The 13,587-nt window shown below is 44.1% G+C and overlaps 1 protein-coding gene across 1 annotated transcript; it reads right to left on the reverse strand.

The window, feature by feature from the left end:
• Positions 1 to 2,954: 2,954 nt before the first annotated feature.
• ODF1 (outer dense fiber of sperm tails 1) lies at positions 2,955 to 10,544 on the reverse strand. Its single transcript, XM_059902040.1, has 2 exons — positions 10,225 to 10,544; positions 2,955 to 3,351 (listed from the first exon to the last, which is right to left on the reverse strand). Exons 1-2 carry the CDS (start codon positions 10,542 to 10,544, stop codon positions 2,955 to 2,957), a joined length of 717 nt encoding a protein of 238 aa, XP_059758023.1.
• Positions 10,545 to 13,587: the final 3,043 nt, after the last annotated feature.

Here is a 13,587-nt window from a genome sequence, read left to right on the forward strand (position 1 = left end):
GTCCTTGTTGGTTATCTATCTTTATATAGTAGTGTGTGTATATTCATCCCAAGCTCCTGATTTATCCCTCCCCTCTAATGCAGTGTTAATTTCAAACATTCCATTAGTGGAAACATTTTTAATGCTGAATGTTATGATTGATATTGTATTGTTTTCAATAAAAGCAGTTCTTTATGTGTATAATAAAGTGTGACATTTTGTACACCACTGTAAGATTTTTTTCATCTAAAATCACAGCCCAGCCCTTGGAGTCACCCCAGCCTAGGTGCCAAATAGTGAATGAAGAAGACTCCAGAAGATTCCAGCCATTTAGTTCTTCCCAAATGGAGCAAAGACAAAGTATCTCACCAAGCCCTGCCTGAATTTCTGACCTACGAATTCATGAGTGTAAAAAAAAAAAAAAAAAAAAAAGATTGTTTTCTGCAAAAATAAATAAATAACTACATAAATCACAAACTGGAGTAAAATTCTTCTCAGGCCATTTTCCTTAGTGTATGAAAATGCAGTTGTCACTGAAGTTTTAGTAGAAGAAAAGGAGTATTTTCCCTCCAGAACCTTCCAGACTGGAAATTTCAGACATTCTGATGCTTAGTGATCCCCATTCCACTAAGAGCAGAAGTTATTCCAGCCACACAGGGTCATGACCATGCCCCTGGGGGAGCTCTCTACAGTGCAAAGAGAAAGATGATCTGCTGGAAGGGGTTCTAAGTGGTGGACCAGTTGCTTCTGGAGCAGTGTCTGGCATCCTGACTCCAGGACTCTTCCTGTTACTGACACATTGTCTGAAGCACACCTAAAGCCTTTGACAATTATAGCATGGTGTTAGTCTTGCCTTCGCTGTGAGCAGTTCCTGGAAAGGTACTTCTCATTGACAACAGCTCCTGGCACTGCGCTTCGTCATAGCAGGTACTCAGTAGACAAACACTTGCCTGTGAGGATGGTGCGCAGACTCAGGCAACCAATCCAGCGCAAGCCAGGCTTCAAGCTGAGGGGCAGCCTCTGGCTTCCCCAAGGCGTCCTGCGAGGCAGTGAGGTCACCAGTACATTCCTTGGAAATGCCCAAGGCCCATCTGGAATGCCCCTCTGGCCTCTCCTAGCCCTTGTAAATTCAGTTTCTTTGGAACTCCCTCCTCTCCCAACCCCCCCAAACACCTCCTTGAATTTAATCTGAGGCATTTGTGAAGAGGGTATTTCTCTCCATCTCTGCTATAGAGCACAATATCTGGCATTTAAACTGATAAATCTGGCTGGCAGGTTGGTGAATGAATGAACTGAATCTGGACTAACAGGAGGGTGAGCAGGTGGGCAGGTGAATAAAATAATCGACTGTCACCAGGCATGCCCTGGAATGGCACCCTCCAGAGGACAGAGATTCCTGCTTTTTCAAGACACCAGTGGGATTCCATTGACTCCACGGCATGAAATTTTTTCAAAATCCATTTTTAAAATGTGTTACTTAGAAACTAGAATATTTATGAACATGTCATCAAAGTATGGCAAGCCACTTATAAAGGTAATTCTACCATTTGGTACATACAAACATTCATTTATACCTAGCTGCTAGGTAATAAATTTTTGAAATGTTCAATGTTTTTCATTCACCACCTGTATTAGCGGGCCATTACTTTCCTCAGCTTAAAGCAAAATGTGTTTGCTATCACCATCAATATTCTTTAACCTTGAACTTGAAGGAAGCTTTTAAAGAAAAAGGGCTTTGAGAGCTTTAAGATCCCATCCAGAGTTTCTCAACCTTACCTGTGTGATTCAGTTACCTGGGGAGACTTTTAAAAATCTCGATGTCTAGGCTGCACACCTCAAATCTATTGCATTAGAATCTCTGGAGATGGGACCCAGGCATCAGTACTTTTTTCTTTTTCTTTAAAACATTAAAAAATTTTTTTTTTCTTTTTTCTTTTGTGTGTGTGTGTGTGTGGTTTGTTTGTGTTTTACCTTTATGGTTTGGCATCCATGTTTTTAAAGCTTCCCTAAGTGATTCCCATGTGCAGCCAAGGCTTTAACGCACGTGCAGCTGAGACTAATGAAAAAGACTTACTGTGCAAACGCAAGGGTTTTGCGTTCCCCGTGACAGTCAGATCTGTAACCAGCCAGTGTTCTCATTCTGATCCCTCCCCATCATCTCCCTCTTCCTTTACACTTATTTCTGTCTTGGCGGTCACGAATTACTCACGGGCTGTGTCCATGAGGATCCAAGTTCAGGTGAACTATGCTATCATTTCATGAAAGCTGTACTTTTCCACTCATGAACTTTGGACTGAACTTCTGTGCCTTGAAGGAGTTTTAGGGTCTGAGAAAAGCAGATAGTTGAAATAAATCCTTAGGAGCTTGCAAACCACCCTGAGCCAGAGCTGGCCCTTCCCCCAAATCACAGGAATGTTGAGACACGACAGCATATGGCCACCCCACCCTCTGTCACTGAACATGCTCCCCCCATACTTTTGTACCCTCATCGTTGCCCCAGTCAAAACTCCAACCACATTTCCACTGGGGAGTCACTTTCTGTCTGGTGCTCCCTACCGCAGTAGTTTTGAAAAAGCGCTTGCCTTCAGCCCTAACTAGTCTTGGTTTCTGCTTTGACTGTTTCATTTCTGGGCAAGGTCATGTCACAAAATCATTTGGAAAAACAGTGTCTGGGGATGCCCACCCCAAAAGTATCTTTTCCTGGAATTTGGAGGTAGTGGGGTATGGAGTAGCACACAGGAGGGCAGATCTCACCATTCATCTCCGTTCCCATCTGTTCATCCTTCCGTTGCCCACTAACCTGGCGGGGCTCTGTGGTGGGTTGAACCAAAATACTTTCACACACCAGTGGATTGCAGTTATGTATTCAGTATTCTATGTTCTTGAATAACACAGGCCATGGGAAGGGGGAGAGAAACACTAGAAGAGCTGCCGGGCTGGATACCTGACTCTACTAAGTCCTGGGTTCCTACACTTTACAAAATCATCTTCCTACAGGAAAACCGGCTCCCACAGGGATAGCATGGGTTGCAGGGGTCACAGGGGCTGCAGGGATCACAGGGGTTGCAGGGAGACGTGCAAGGGTAGCAGGGAGACTCGATCTTGACACAACTGCCGAGCCCGTAGGAGTACGTCACGTCCTTCTCGTCTACACACGGGGGCAAGCTGAACTCTTTGCAGATGTTCATGTAGCTGTACTTTTTTGATCCCAGGCAGTCGTATCTGTTCTCGCGCTCAGCTGACACGCACACCTTTCCGTCCTTCACTCGCACCTTGACTTGATCGGGTTCGAAGCCGCACACGTTCACTGATCCTAAAACGTTACTGCTACAGCAAGAGGAGGCTAGAATTCTATTTGTTGTTCTTCTCAATCTGCAATTTAGGAAAAGGAAAGGGTGGGAGGAAGAAGCTCAGACCATGGAGCTCAGACACAGCTTGACAAGCAATATTTTTACCTCTTTTTTAAAAAAAAAAACAGCAAAAGTAATACACACTAGTCATTGTGAAAAGTCAAACTTTACAGAAGCGTGTAAAAGTAAAAAATGAGAGTCCTCCCATGTAAATCACACTCCCTCACAGGTAAACCCCTGTTAACAACAGATGGGTGCTTGGCCTTCCAGATCTTTCTCTTGTATTTATTTTTAATTCTCTTTTTTTCTTTTTCCTTCCAGTTTTATTGAGATATAATTGACATACAGCACCGTGTAAATTTGAGGTGTACAGAATAATGATTTGACTTAACATACATCATGAAATGATTATCATGATAAGTTTAGTGAACCTCCATCATCTCATATAGATACAACATTAAATAGAAAAAGTTATTTTTTTCTTTGTGATGAGAACTCTTAGGATTTACTCTTAACAACTTTCATATATAACCTACAGCACTGTTACTTAATCATGTTGTATGTTATATCCCTAGTACTTATTTATCCTGTAACTGGAAGTTTGTACCTTTTGACCACCTTTATCCAATCCCCCCCACCCCATCCCACTGCTCTGATAACCACAAATCTCATCTCTTTTTCTGTGAGTTTGTTTGGTTGGTGGGTTGGGTTTTTCTGAAGTACAATTGACCTATAATACTATGTTAGTTCCTGGTGCACAACATAGTGATTTGACAGTTCTATGCATTACAGAATGATCACCACATTCTCTTGCATTTAAATCTCAGCTCCTCCTCTTATTAGTTATGGAACTTTGGGCAGGCTCCTTAAACCGCTCTGTGCCTCAGTTTCCTCATCTGTAAAATTGGGACAATAATAGTAACCCATTTCTAGGGGTTTCATGAGACTTAAATTAGTTAATGAATGAAAAGAATCTATACTAGTGCTTGCCACATAGTTAGGATGCTAGGCTTTTGTCTGTTGTGTGTTTTTTCTTTTTCTTTCTTTTTTTTTTTTCCCCACAATGTGCCATGGAAAGTGCTAAGCCATTAGAGGCATTGTTTCATTTGACCCTCACAAGAACCCTGTCATGCAGGTGTAGTTGTCACCATTTTGTAGATGGGGAGGTGGTGAAGGTGGTGAATGGCAGAGCCTAGATTCAAATCCAGGCTTGTTTAATGCCTAGGTCATGATTTTAACCATCAGTCAGACTGAGCTCTTGGCATGAGGACCTCAGCAGCCTGGCATCAGCCCTGTGTGCTCTGGCCCTGCTCAGGGACCACTTTCTTTCTAACTGCCTGATCCTTCCAAAGACAACCTAATGCTCTGAAATGCTCTTCTTTTTATCCCTTAACGTTTTTTTAAAAAATCTGTGTTCTAAAAAAAAAAAAAAAAATCTGTGTTCTAAGACTCACTCCCGGCAAATCTTCTTGCATCTCTTGGCCTCCAAAGGGAGGTATTGGTATGTATGCTTTCTAGAAGCTCTTCTGGTTTGAAGAGTCTGGACTCTGATTGGGTGATTGGTTTGAGATACATTTTTAATTCTTACTTTTTTTGCTGAATTTTTTTATACACTTACTTCTTTTTGTTACTTAAGTTATACAAGTTCATTGTAAAAAACTCAGAAAATACAGATAAGCAAAAAGAGGGAATATTTTTTTAACATACCCATAAGCCCTGTTGCCTTCTACAGGAGATGGATCTGGGAGCCAGATCTACAAGGCAAAGCTGGCTCCCAGATCTATATCCTCCTCTTGCAATATGAGTCTTGAAGTATGAGTTCGTTGTTCCTGTTTCGTTTTTGTTTTGCTTAGATTCCCCCTCTTCCTCTATTCCTGTCACTTCAGCCGCGTCCCCACTGCAGCAGCTGAAAAGGGGTCTCACAAATGTGGGTCTTCAGGAAATTGCCCCGAAGTCTTGGCTAGACCAGGTTTCTCCTTCCTTTTGCTTCTAGGCCAGGGTTTATCAGTGGGGATGTGTGGGTTTAGGAGAAATTGCAGGAGCCTCATTTTACTCATCAGATTTAACTCTGAAGTTGCAACCTGACTCCTGCCCGGCAAAGTACCTGTCACCCCACATGCGATTTTCCTTGGTTCTATGGGGTTCTGGGCAAAGAGAGATGGCCTGCTCTACTAGCTATCACCAGGGAGGAACTTAGTCATAGTAAACAGAGGCAAGTCAGCCTCTTTGGTTGGTGGCAGAACGCTCTTCGGAAAGCTGGGGAAAAGCAAGTGGGCAGTGCCATCTGTCTGCCACTCTGGGCTGTCACCTCTTCTCCCAGCTGAAGCTGAATTTCACCTGAATGTATGACCAAGCTCCTGAATGAGATACTGCCCACAGCAGAGGTGAAGGATATCGCCAGCCATCTTCACAAAGATATGAATCAGGTTCAGCCGGCTGACGAATAAAGTAATGAGGATGATGAGAATGCCTGTCTCTACTCTGAACCAAAGGGAGGCTGGCCTTCCTCTAGTTTCCTTGGAGTACTTCACTTTTTCTCCTAATTTAGATCCCCCCAAAGACCCATTAAGCTCAATTGTTCCTTTCCAACGCATCTTTCCCTCTCTCTTCTTTCTTCTCCTTCTTCCCATTTCCTGCCTTGTCTCTCTCCTCCTGACTTTTGGTTGATACTGAAGAAGGGTATCAGCGGGAGCAGAGTGGCACGACACAGGTGCATCTGAACACCTGCGGGGCTTGTTCAATTACAGGTGTCTGGGCCCCACCCCCCAGAGTTTCTGATTCAGCCAGTCTGGGGAGGAGTCAACAATTTGCATTTCTAACAAGTTCCAGGTGATGCTGGCTGCTGGTCCTGGTCGGGAGATCACTCAGGACCACTAACCAGGTGATTAAGCACATGGATTCCAGAGTCAGGCAAACCTGGCTTCAAGTCCCAGCTGTCCCATTTCCTGATGATCAAGAACATTGCCCTGACTCTGGTTCATCATCTGTAAGATGGCCACGGTGTTACAAGGATTAAATGAAGATGAAGTGTTAGGCACTTGGTTTTCACTCAATAAAGGGTAACTTTCTTTAACAGGCTGTACCAGGCTCCGCTTTATACAGACTTCCCTGAAATTCAAGGCCTTAAGTGACCAGGCCCCGAGTCCTGTGTCATTAAACACTAAGGTCAAATAATGGACATGCCTTTGGCCTGGATGGGCAGCAACGCCTACTCTTGCCACCCCGAGACCTCTGCATACAAAGAGATTGTGATGAGAGGGGACCAAGGGGCCCAACTCGCTTCCAGCTCTGCAGGGACACAGAGGGAAACAGCGAACTCTCCTCTCAGCGGAAAGCCAACCAGCCACCAGCCGTAAAGTAAGTAAAGCCATAAAGCCCCGGAGTTCCTCTCTGCCGGCTTCCCAAGGTGTGACTATGCCCTGATCTTTGGGTCAAAGGATGGGGGATGGAAAGATTCCCTGAGGGCTTAAGACCCAGGAAGGCACCGCTAAACCACAAAGAATGCAACCCTGAGGGCTAACAGTCACCAGCCTCCCCCAGTGAGAGCGATTCCGTGAAAACTTCGTACTCAGAGCGTGAGGGGTAAACAAGAAACCAGAGGACAGGTTTTTGAAGTTTTCAGAAGATGGTGCCCTTTGTGGGGGGCTTTTCAAGGGAACTTCTCGAGCCGCAGGCTGCCCACGGATACTTGGATGAGCAGATGCAAGCACAGTCTCAGGATGAGTTTCCAGGCACCAGCAAAGGTCACAGGGTTGAGCCCAGTGCGTTCCTGGGCGCAGCTGCAAATCAAGGTTCATGTACCCGCAAGGACTAAAGCCAGGTGTCAGAGCCACTCTGCCGCGGGCTTGGTAATTAGATAATAAACTCGTAAGGGCAGGATTGAGGAGGGGCTGACTTTGCTTCTGGCACTTGAGTACAGAAGACAGGAAGCCCACGAAGTGTGGAGGTGAGTCAGGTGCAAACTTACATCAGGCTGGTCACATGGCTTCTTACAAAGGAAACCAAATTCAGTCACTTCAGTCTCTCTCAATCCAGAAGAGGAAGGAAGAGTCGGAAAAGGTGAGTGCTTGGGGTGCAAAAGGAAATTTGGGGAGGAAAAAAGAATATCAAAGAAGCTAAAGAAATGAAAGTACTTACTTGGGTTTCTACTAATGAAGATACTGCCAAGGTTTCTTTTGAAGCAACTGCTCAGTAAACAATGAAAAGGAATTGGACCTTCTGTACCCAGTCCAAAAACGCACCACACACACACACGCACGTGTGCATCAATCAAATAACACACACTCAGGAAGGCTCAAATGACTCTTGGGGGGAATTATATGGTTAGCCAAAACTTCTTGCCCGTTATTAAAGGAGCACCCAGAGACAGAGCACATAGACTGTCACACAGAAAGACAATTCCAGTGGGGCCATGGCAACTATAGACCAGGGAATCTTATTTCCCCATTGGGCAAAGAATCTTCTGGATAACACAGCCTGGCATCTGAAAGGACATGTCATAACCTAACCAAACTGCTATCTTTCTCTTTAAGGGGTAAAAGGTCATGTGAATATGATTTCTACATTCTAAAAGCCTTGGACAAAGTTTCACACCAAAGATTGTTTTTTAAAAAATTGAATCAGCATGATATTTCTGGATCTATTTAGTCATGGACTGGGAGCTGAGAGAGAAGAAAAAAGAGGCATTTCACTGAAAAAAATATTAATGTAGGAGTCCTCTGGGATTGGAGCTGGATCAGGGTTTAACATTTTCATCCATATTCAGAAAATTGAATATTTAGGTTTGCAGGTAATACTAAGATTTCCAGGTTAGTGAAATGTCAAGCTGTCAGAAATAGAGCAATAGAGCATTCCCAAGGTGGTATGAATAGGAAGAAGAAAAGCGGCTGGGGAGAGATGCAAAAGGGTAAGCCTGAGGTCATTTCTGAAATGGACTCTGGATTATCAGTTCAGAGATCCAGGAAGACAACAGCAGCTTCATATACTGCCACAAGCAACAGAAAAAAAATTAGCAAAAAATCCAAGCATTGTCAGGAAAAGTATGACAAACCAGAGAAAACATTACCTCTTGTAAAAACCACACTGCCGAGACTTAAGCCTGAAGTTGTGTCCACTGCAGGTCATTGAGACTCCCAGAGTAGGCAGGGGGTGCCCAGGTGGTGAAGAACTCACCTGGAGAGTCTGGAGAATAGGGACAGCCAGGAGACAAAGGCCGAGCAGACTTGGATCAAGGGTATTCGAGTATTCAGAGGCACAGGGAAGTGGACACACCTGCTCACAAGTAACCCTTCATTTAGACCAAGTACTTAAAAAAGAACCCCTGACTCACGCTGCATGAAATTTATATAACTTGATACTCTAAGGAGTAAAAATTAAAACTGGTTCAAATTGAGTGTAGATGAGTTTATTGCCAATAGTTCCATCTCAGACTATTGAGGGAGGTCCATTCCTGACCTTTGGTGACTGATGACCTGGACAATAATTGCCCTACTGCCCTTTCCAGGGAAACATCACTGTCACGGTTGTCAAGGGCCTCATTCTCTCTCTCTCCATCCATCCATCCATCATCTACTTTCTATCGATCTATCATCTATCTATCTATCTATCTAATCTATTTATTTATCTGTCATCTAACCTATTAATCTATCATTGGGGTAGGAAGGATGTTGTTTAAGGACACAAACTGGCAGTGAGTAGTAAGTCCTGGAGCTCTAATGCATGGTATAGTGAATATAGACAACAAATATTGTATTACAATCATTAAAGTGGTTAAGAGACTAGAACTTAATTATTCCAACCACTAAAAAGAAATGATAATTATGTAACACAATAGAGGTTCTAATTATCGCTACAATGGTAATCGTATTACAATATATAAATGTATCAAATTAACATCGTACACCTTAAATTTACACAATGTTATGTGTCACATAGATTTCAATACAAAAGATCATCTATTTATGTCCTTCTTTTAAAAAATAGTATATTAAGTAGTTTTTCTGCACGTTGCTTTTTTCACTTAATATGACAATACTTAAAATGCTTCATCAGTCCTTTTTACATTTACATATCATCCCAATGTTTGGATGTACCATAATTTATTTAACCAGGGGACAGTGTTTTCAACCATTTTTTTCATCATAGTAACAGACTAAATGGCATATGTAGACAGAAAAGGAAAGCTTTCTCAAGCAAAAAATAAAATGTGATCAAACCCCCAAAATTTTAAAGTGAGTTTAAAATTATCCATTCTATTAAAACCTTTTCAACTGTATTCTGAAAACTGCAGCTCTCAGTTCTGTAGTTTATTTGCACAATCTTTGCTACAGTTGAAGGGGGAGGCAGACAATAAACCCAATTCCAGATGAATTTTAAGTCATCAAGAGTTGGGGAGTAGGAGAAAGGATTTCCTACAAAACCATATAAATGCCTCTGTTGTTCAATTTGCTCCCTTGCTCTTAAAGCCTCTGGCAAACATTAAGGATTTGATCAATTATTATTACTTCTCCCAAAGTCATTTCTGTAAGCCGAAATATACTCAAATCACTTTACTCATAACCAGAAAAAATGTTTATTTTGCTGCTTCCAATAGCTTTTTAATGACGCCCCCCTGTTTCTTTCTCTCATTAAAGCCACATTATTTATCACGTTGGCACTCCTGCCATAAGCCGAAAACAGCCTTGCCAATCGACATCATTACACTGTCTTGAGAATCTTACAATTCCCATCATGGACCCATTTACTCTTCTTTTTTTAAATCTTTGTTAAGTCACCAGAGTCATTATCTTGAACCCATTTCATCTTTGCTCAAGTATCGATTGTCACACTTTCCCCCCCTTTTTCCAACTTAGGAGGCTAATATACCAACTATAAAAACCTTAGGAAGTTCTCTTACTTGGCAAGCTCTCTCTTTTCATCTTCCATGGCTCTAATGGCTTTCCTCTCCAAACTTCTGAGAGACGGGCGAAGACAGTAAAGCTTGACATCACACCCGCAACATGGGTAGAGATCACACAGGCCGCAGGTCTGTGATCGCTTTGAATAGCACAGGCAGTATGGGTACGGGTGCAAGTCACAGCAGCAATACGGGTGCACGTATAAGTCACACAGGCATCGTGTGCTGAGTTCGTCGATGCATCTCAACTGCCTTAGTTCTCTGTCCACCTTCTTTATGTCCCTTCTAACACTGTCCAGAAGACAACTCAGTGCAGCCATTACAGTCACACCTTATTGTTCTGTGAGTACCTTTGGGAAATGGCACTCGGGGGAGAAAAATTGTTCTAAGCTCTTCTCAGAAGTTTCTTTTAAAAATAAATGAGCCACACATGATTCACTTACTTTAAAGCTTGGGTTCTGTGACCTCACCACCCTCTAAGTATGTCATAGTCTTTTGGTTACCATGAGAACTGTGCACAGTCATGGTCTCCAGAGACCCTCCTTAGAGTTACAAAGCTGCTCTCAGAACCATATAAGATTTCATTCACCTTGAGTTGGGATGGGCCCCCCCCCAAGTAATCACAGCTCTTTGGGGTTTATTGGGCTAAAGTGAAATGTTCTTGACTTGTGTGTGTCCTGTGGACTAGCCACAACTATGAAGATCTTGGTGGCGGGGGTTGGGGGGGGCGGATGGAAGGAGCTGCCTGGCTCCTTTCTTTATGCCCTTCTCGCTCTAGCCTTGACATCTAGCCTTGCCCCTACACTACAGGATTCATTCTGTCCCCTTTTCCCTTTAGAGGTGGAATATAAAGAGCTCTCCCATGGGTCTCCTTACCAAGCCATCCTCAAGTCAGCCTTTGTCCTTAACCTTCTGAGCCCCAAGTCTCTGGGTCCTGCCCATTCTTTATAAGCTGGCATCCTGGCTGTCCTGGAACCTCAGTTCTCCCGTGGTTGGGGTCCTGCTCTTAAGCTGCCATCTCTCAGTGCTCAGGGTCCTGTCCTCAATCACCACCTCCCAGCAACTACACCTCTGGTCTTACGTCCAAGCCGCCAGATGACTTATCCCCAAGTGCTTCCCAAGTGTTGGTCCTTGATACTCATAGCCAACTGCCTGAAGTTGCTTGAAGCCAAAAGTATGAAACCCCCGCTTGGGCCAGTTTTCTGTGCTCTCAGCTGGATCAACACGCTGGACCTGGGGCTCAGCCTCAGCCTTGGCTCGGGTACTTTGCTCCTCTGGGCCTTTCCCCTCAAACTGCTCTCTGCCTCTCGAATCCCCTTTTAGTGGACTAAGGCATAGGGTACTTGAGGACAAGTGGTTGGGTGTGACACTGGAGAGGGAGACAAGGGCCAGGTTTAAAGGGACTTGTGGCCAGCTAAAGAGTTTTAACTTTATTTTGAGCACAATGAAGGATCACTGGTTTTTGTTTCTGTTGAGAGAAGTTGAAAGGTAGTCCAGCAGCCACGTGGAAGGTGCAGTTCAAGGGGAAAACAGTAGCAGTGTCTTCTGCTGGAAGGCAAGAGACAGCCAAATCCTGGACTGGGGACCATGGTCATAGGAGTGGCAAGAAGGAAGCCAATGGGCTCTCCTCCCCACCACATCCACTCAGGCCCCACCCAATCCACTCTCCACGTTGTAGCTGGAGTGAGGTTGATATATAAATCTGCTACCCCTCAACTCTACCCGCCCCCCAAAGTCTTCAGAGTCTTCTCTGTCCTCTTAGAAGAAGGTCCAACACCCTTACAAGGTGCTGAACAATAAGGCCTCTGCCTGCCTCTCCTCTCCTCTCTCATCACTGTTCCTGTAATTCATTACACTTGAGCCACAAAGGCTTCCTTGAAGTTTCTCTCATTCCACCTCTTTCTGGACTTGTGCGCACACTGTTCTGTCTGCTTAGAGATTGAACTCCCCACACCACCCCTTGATCTAGTTAACTCCTAAGGTGTTCTTTAGCTCTTCTCTTAAACGTCCCTCCTTCGAGGTCTTCCCTGTCCCCCAGACTAAACGCTCAGCACTCTGCATATTTCTTTTACAACACCATTTGTCTGTTTCCCCAACTAGACTGTAAGCTCCATGAGGGCAGGGGCCTATTTTTGTTCACCATTAGATACCCAACACAATGGCTGGCACAGGGTAGGAGTTTAAAATTGATTCACTGAATGACCAAATGAGTAAATTAAACAGAATTTAGTGACCAGAAAGAGGATAGAGTGAGGGAGGACTCGTAGGTTTCTAGCTAGGCAGAACCGTGGTGCCATTGACTGAGATAAGAAACACAGGAAGAAGAGTAATTTTGGAGGACATGCTGAGCTTGAGGTGCTAGTGACAACTTTAAGGTAGAAATGTGGAGTAGCTTGTGGCTAAGTGGGTCCGGAACTTGAGATAAAGCTGGGCCAGAGATATCAATTCAGGAGCCACAATTCCATAAAGAGTTTGGCAAGGGGGCTTCCCTGGTGACTCAGTGGTTAAGAATCTGCCTGCCAATGCAGGGGACACGGGTTCGAGCCCTGGTCTGGGAAGATCCCACATGCCGTGGAGCAACTAAGTCCATGCGCCACAACTACTGAGCCTGCGCTCTAGAGCCCGCGAACCACAACTACGGAGCCTGCGTGCCACAACTACTGAAACTCTTGCGTCTAGAGCCCGTGCTCCGCAACAGGAGAAGCCACCACAATGAGAAGCCCGTGCACCGCAACAATGAGTAGCCTCTGCTCACTGCAACTAGAGAAAACCTGCACGCAGCAACGAAGACCCAATGCAGCCAAAAATAAATTAAGAAAAAAAAAAGAATGGGCAAGAGGAGGAGGAATAGATTGAAAAAAAGAAGAGGGCGGAAGCAGACTCCTGAGGAACAATGATAAAAAATGAGAGAATTAAAGGAGCTCATGATAGTCTCTTAGAAGGAATAATCAGAGAGGTAAGAGCCCCTTATGCTGAAGTCCCCTGTGTATCACTAGACCACGCCCAGCACTCCCCAGCCTTGACCTAGGGATCCCTTTTCTGGGCAGATGAAGTATTTTAGTAAAGAAAACAGATTTCTCTGAAGACATTAAAATGGGAGGCTGGAGCCCGAGTCACATGGGATGAGTTAAAAAACAAAGGGGAATAATACTCCTGTGTGGACAAATGCTGAAGTCTTTCAAGAGTGATTCCATCCAGTTCTGAAGGTAGACTGTGTTCATAGGAATATGGCCTGAGAGTTCATTGTGGGAGTTATGCATATTTCTCTAGTTCCAAATGATGGACTTCTGAACTCTTATATCACCATGAATTCTGTCCCTTAGCAAATGTCAGCAAAGGTTAAAACAAGCAAGCTCTCAGTTT

This window comes from Balaenoptera ricei, chromosome 17, assembly GCF_028023285.1.
Source record: "Balaenoptera ricei isolate mBalRic1 chromosome 17, mBalRic1.hap2, whole genome shotgun sequence".
Taxonomy (NCBI): Eukaryota; Metazoa; Chordata; class Mammalia; order Artiodactyla; family Balaenopteridae; genus Balaenoptera; species Balaenoptera ricei.